The sequence below is a fragment of the Lucilia cuprina genome, chromosome 3, assembly GCF_022045245.1.
Source record: "Lucilia cuprina isolate Lc7/37 chromosome 3, ASM2204524v1, whole genome shotgun sequence".
In the NCBI taxonomy this organism is placed as follows: domain Eukaryota; kingdom Metazoa; phylum Arthropoda; class Insecta; order Diptera; family Calliphoridae; genus Lucilia; species Lucilia cuprina.
Window position 1 is genome coordinate 67,480,934 of NC_060951.1, and position 6,000 is coordinate 67,486,933.

Sequence of the window (6,000 nt, forward strand, 5' to 3'; positions counted from 1 at the left end):
TTTTTTAACTTATAAAACCTGTGAAAGTAAACATATTAATTTCAAAAAACGTTTAACAAATATAATGAGTGAACTTTATAAATCTTTTTTAATAGAAAATTAATTATTCAACATAACTTTTTTCTACAGCAAAGGAGCAAGAAATAATCGGAGATATAATTGAAAAGTATAATAAAGTCAATGTATTATTTTCTTATTTTCCGATGATGTAAAAAATATATAAATTTTGCAATAGTAATTAGGGTTTGAAAAATTTATGAAAATACTAAATGTATACTTTTCATTTTTAAGCTTACCTCTAGTATTTATTAAATTTTAAATACATATGAAAAATATGTTTGATTTCTAACTGTCTTTTTGTTTGAGAAGGCACTAATTTTCCATTTGCAAACAAAAATGTTTAAAATTGTCGTCAAAGGCTATGTATGAAATTTAATTATGTTTCCAAATACATATTTACATAATTTCAAAGGTTTTTGCTTATAGATTTTAATAGTACTCACATACAAATTTGTACATATATTTCTTATTAACTTTATACATATTAACCTATTAAGATGAATTGTTTATTTTAGTCTCAAAATGAAGTGCACGTTAAAATGTCGTCTGGTGCCCTTTCAATACCATTTTCAGTTAGACAACTGCATGAAATTGTAACAACTAAATATTCTGATTTTGCTTTTATATATGCATTAAGTTCTCAGTTGTGCCAAGATCGCGTGCCAATGGAGTGTTTTGTTACCTTAAAAATGGGCTTGCTTCTAAGTCTAGTTTCTATAGGGGTAAGTCAATAATTTGTAATAAATTTCTTTTAATTTTTGAAGAAACAATATTTATGTATTAAATAGAATAATGTTGACCGTCCTCCTATACCAATTGTCGCTATGACAAATGACACATATATGACAGATTATCTCATGACAAATATTGGGCAACTAGGATCTCGTTTCCTAGGTTCAGTAGAAGATGCCAAATCTTTTTCTAGCAGCAATTGGATCGAAGCCGATTCTATTCTACTGGCCAGAGGTGGAGTTTACTATGCAGGTGATTGGACTCGTATAAAATTAAGAAAGGCAGAAACCATTTTTAAAAACATTGAATGTTCTAGCGTCGTTGTGGAGAAGTCTACCATGAACTATCCGCTGGAAACGGCTATATGGACTCATTGGCGTTCATTTAAGCATTGCTCTAAAGACAAACAAATGTTTAATAAGTTTTTAAAGTAAGTCGAAGTGAATATTTATTTTAAGTATATCATAATAATAACTAGTTAGTTAGTTAGTTTGAAAGGAGGATGTATACACATCAAATCCGAAGAAATTTGACAGAATTGGTACAAACACTTATTATACACTTAATATTAACAAGTATATTAAAAAAAAAACTACATCGTATTAATGAGTAGAATTAGAATTTAGTTCCAGTTCTGCAAGATAAAGAAAAAATGTAGCGTAAACAATGTCTGTACAAAAATCGCACTATCTCAAAAACTAGATCTTACCGAACATTTTAATAATGACATTTAAACTCAGCGGGAGAAACAGAGTTGCAATAATTAAAAAAAATAAAAAACTGATTTTCAACTGAAAAACTACACATAATACCGCGAAAAGAAAGACTATGAATTTTATATTAACGTGTCATTGGAGGGATGTTGTTCATTTTTGGCAACTCTGAACTACATCTAATCTCAGTTTTAAAAGCATTAAAAATACGATATTTGGATGGCAAAATAAAACATTTTCTTCATGACAATTATGGAAATTTCACTGGTTTTTCATCAAACCTTTATGTACTTCTAATATGTTATTTGTAATGACTTTTCTACATCTATTTTCTTACTTTTAACGGGGTTTTCATTTGTAAGAAAATATTTGGTTTATAAAAGTGAAAAGTATGTTATCGCATTTTTAGATGTGATTAAGATGTAGTTTGTAAAGTATGACATAAATTATTTTTTGCTGGGAATTAAATTAAATACATATAATAAAATATTTAAAAAGTAAATCTGTTTTATAACAAGAATTTGAAATAACATGCATTTTCGTAAATTAATTTGTACATTTCTTTGGCAAATTTGAAAAAATGTACAAATTAATTTACGAAAATACATGTTATTTCAAATTCTTGTCATAAAGCAGAATTACATTTTAAATATTTTATTATATGTATAATACATATAATAAAATATTTAATTCAATTCCCAGCAAAAAATAATTAATGTTTTTTTAAGAAAATATTTATTTCTTAAAATGTGTTCTTAGTTTTATTTTTACTAATATTAATTTGTGAAGAAATTCGTTCAACATTAACAGTAGCAACAGGTAATGACAAAATTGCATATACCAGTATTTTTAAAATAGGAAATGCTGTAGTTTCGTCGACACGTTTTGTTTTAAATATGATTTCCTAAAAAGTTTCAATATTTTCTTCTTCAAAAGTAAATTGTTCACGCCACGCATCATTTGTTTCTTGAATTTCTACTACAGTTGGCACAAATTTACATAATCATTTTCAAATTCAAACTTTTTAAGAGTGAAGTGCAAAGCTCAACGCAAAATTGTACGAAATGATTTTTTAAGTCATTTTTGCTTTCCTTAGATAATTTAGATAGAGCTAAGGAAACTTCCGCACCTAAATAAATTTCCTTTGATTATTTGATAATTAGGTTGCAGCATTAAAAAAGTAGGGGTAAAACTTGCCACTTGACACTACAAAATACTATATTTAAGAATTTTTTGAGTATAATTTTTAACTTTAGTTTTATTTTTTTCTTTTAGATTAAAATTAAGATTTTATAACAATTATAATTGAGATTTTAAATAATCTTTCGTATTTTTAAATCAATCTTTTTAACAACATATAAAAACAGCTTCATATAATGGCCAAAATAAATAAATGATTTTTGAAATCAAATATCTCCTTCATTTGACTAGAAACCAAATGATTTATACCTTAAATAGAATTATTATGATAATAGAAATATATAGACATTTTTTCGATTTCTTATAAATGAAAAAAAAAATGGGTCAAAATATATATTTTTCTGGAAAACCCCAAAGTTGGTCCATAGTTGAATGTCATTGATGCCTTTAATTTGATGTATACATTTTTATTGTAAAAAATAGTTTTAGAGATATAGATAAAAATGTATAATGATAACATTTGCTTGTAGAAATCTTATTCTAAAACATTGCTGGCTTTAACGAAAAAGAGGAATAGTATATAGTAATTTTAATTAACTATTTTATGCATATTTCATTTTTATTTATTTTAGAATTTTCGGTTTACCAATATTCGTTTCTGACGACAACCATGAAGCTTTAGTTGATTATACTTTGGAACAAGCTTCAATAAGGATTTTTGAATCTACCGTAGATCACTTGTCTGTTAATGAAGACGACATGCGAAATTTTCTTGTTTCTGTATCGCAAAATGAAGTAATTTTAACTCCTGAAGCGGCGCTTTTGTTAAAAAACTATTTTGTGGCTTCGCGATCCTCAAGGGAAGGTAAGATTTCAAACTCTATAGTAGAAGCAAATGATAGTAGGAGAACTTGGTAGAATAACGAGTTTGTTATTGAGTGATGCATTTAAAATAGGTGTTATAATTAATCATAATTTATAGAACAACAATTATATGAGAAAATCAATTATGTAAAATATATTAACATATATATTTCTAGTGTAGTTAAATCTCCAATATTTTTGAGTTAGAGGTCTGGAAAAAGTGTACTTTAGTTATGAGTATTACTATAATGTAATACTCGTATATATTAATGTCAAAATAACATTTTTTTGCAATATATTTAAGGAATTCACAGATATAAAATGTATTCCTCCTATTCTGTAAATTTCATGCAATTATAATAATTATTTATACGATTTTTAATAAAAAATTTTTGATGATTCTGATATTTTATTGATAATATAAGGTATTACAGGAATATATCGAGAAACGCGATTTGAGCAAAGTGGTCGTTACTACCTTATTCGCATCCATGCTTCAATTATTTTCCGTCCCTGGTTATACGCATAAGGAATTAAATTCTGTAAAAGTTTTTTTCCTGACTTTATTCAAAAAGAATATATGACTTAAATTTCAATGAATAATTGATAACTAGCGTACAAAACAGGGATGGAAAAATAGATTTTGTTTCAGTATCAAAAAATATTTCAGAGAGTATTTTTTTGGATCTCAAAGTACTTAGGTTAGGTTGATAGGAGGATGTGTACTACATCAAATCCGAAGAAATTTACCTAGGCCACAATCGGGCCTGTTGTGCGCTCTTTATCATGAAAAAAAGGAACTGAATAAATTATTTTTCAGTATTCAGAAACTCAGAATCTTCCAATCAGTGTTAGTCAGGAATGTTATTTCCGGAATAACATCACTTCAAAGATACTTGGATCTAACTTCGACGAATGCCTGGCAGTGGCAAAGAAAGTGCTCCAGAGTTTCACTGTCCTCTCCACATGTTCTACATACGTTTGAATCCAAACGTCCAATTTTGCATAAATGTGCTGAGTGTGTCCACTCAGAATATGTACTATCATACTAACTTCAGATTGTTCATTTTGAGGAGATTTTTCGTCTTGCTATCATCAGGGTCCCCCATAGGATTTTCGTGGTTCTACACATTTCATTATTCCAAGAGGTCTTATGGGATTCTCTCACCCATATTTTTAGTTCAGGTTTTGTTGCGTCGAATGGTTTTGCGTTCGTCAGTTTAACTACCTTGAGCTCCCTTCCCTTTAAAGCTATTACATTTGCTCTTTCGTTACCGACTACTCCCGAGTGGGCTGGTATTGTAATTGATGTTTCGTATTTGAAATTTTATTTAGAATAAAAAAAATTTTTCTCAATTTTCAGTACAAATTATTCAATGCTTATAATAATTTTACAAAACAATATTTTTCAGAAGTTAAAATATAAACAAAGTATTTTGTTTCTACACTCCTCCTCTTTGTTTACAAATTAAATAAGTCCTAAAAGTGTTCTTAACATTAATAATCGTGTTTTAGGAAGTGGTTTTGTTAGAATATCTGCTATCATACTTTCAGTAGGACAATACTTAATACTTATAAAATTATGAATACAATAATCTTTTACAAAATGATATTTTATATCAACATGTTTTGTTCTAGCATTAAATTTTTCATTCAAAACCATCTTAATGCAACTCCGATTATCTTCCACAATTGTTATAGGTGTATTTACATTTACATGCATTTCTTGAAGTAGTCCATGAATCCACTTTGCTTCTTTACAAGCTTCTGACAATGCAATGAATTCTGCTTCAGCTGTAGATAGAGAAACACAGGTTTGTTTTCGGCATGACCAATTTATAACACCACCATTTAAATAAAATACGTAACCACTGTGGGATTTTCTATCAATTTTGTTTTCTGCCCAGTCCGCATCTACATAGCCGTATAATTCATTATTTTCTGTTGTACTACTTAATTTTAAAGATAAATCTGCTGAACCTTTAAGATATTTCATAACTCTTTTCACTTCATTCCAATCTTCTTTGTTAGGAGCTTGAGTTTTCTGAGCTAATATTGCAATACTTGCAGTAATATCTGGTCTTGTATTTACTGATAAATATAAAAGTGTTCCAATAGCCTTTTGATATAGTTTATTATCCAAAAGTTTTTCAGATTCTGCAATTTTGTTATATGAAGGTATCAAGGGAATATCTGAAATTTTTGAGTCTTGAAGTCCAAATTCGTTTAGAATTCTTTTAATATAATTTTCTTGACTAAATAAATAATGACCATCTTTATCTTTTGTAACTTCCATTCCGAGATAATGTTTAACTGGTCCTATGTTAGTCATAGTGAATTTTGTACTTAACATGTTAAAAATCTCATCTATAAATTTTATTTTTTTACTTGCGACAATCATATCGTCAACATATACCAATAGATAATCAATATTTTCTTTAGATTTTCTTATATATAAACAGGGGTCCATTAAACTTTGCTTAAATTGAAA

At 27.6% G+C, this 6,000-nt stretch overlaps 1 protein-coding gene across 2 annotated transcripts in view; it reads left to right on the plus strand.

Moving 5' to 3' along the window:
- LOC111678927 overlaps window positions 1-6,000 on the plus strand; it is a 73,519-nt gene that overhangs the window by 1,142 nt on the left and 66,377 nt on the right. For both annotated transcript variants that reach the window (XM_046946261.1, XM_046946262.1), the window contains exons 3-5: window positions 576-782; window positions 849-1,222; window positions 3,278-3,510. In XM_046946261.1, the coding sequence (XP_046802217.1) occupies window positions 576-782; window positions 849-1,222; window positions 3,278-3,510 (814 nt within the window). The remainder of the gene's footprint in view (window positions 1-575; window positions 783-848; window positions 1,223-3,277; window positions 3,511-6,000) is intronic.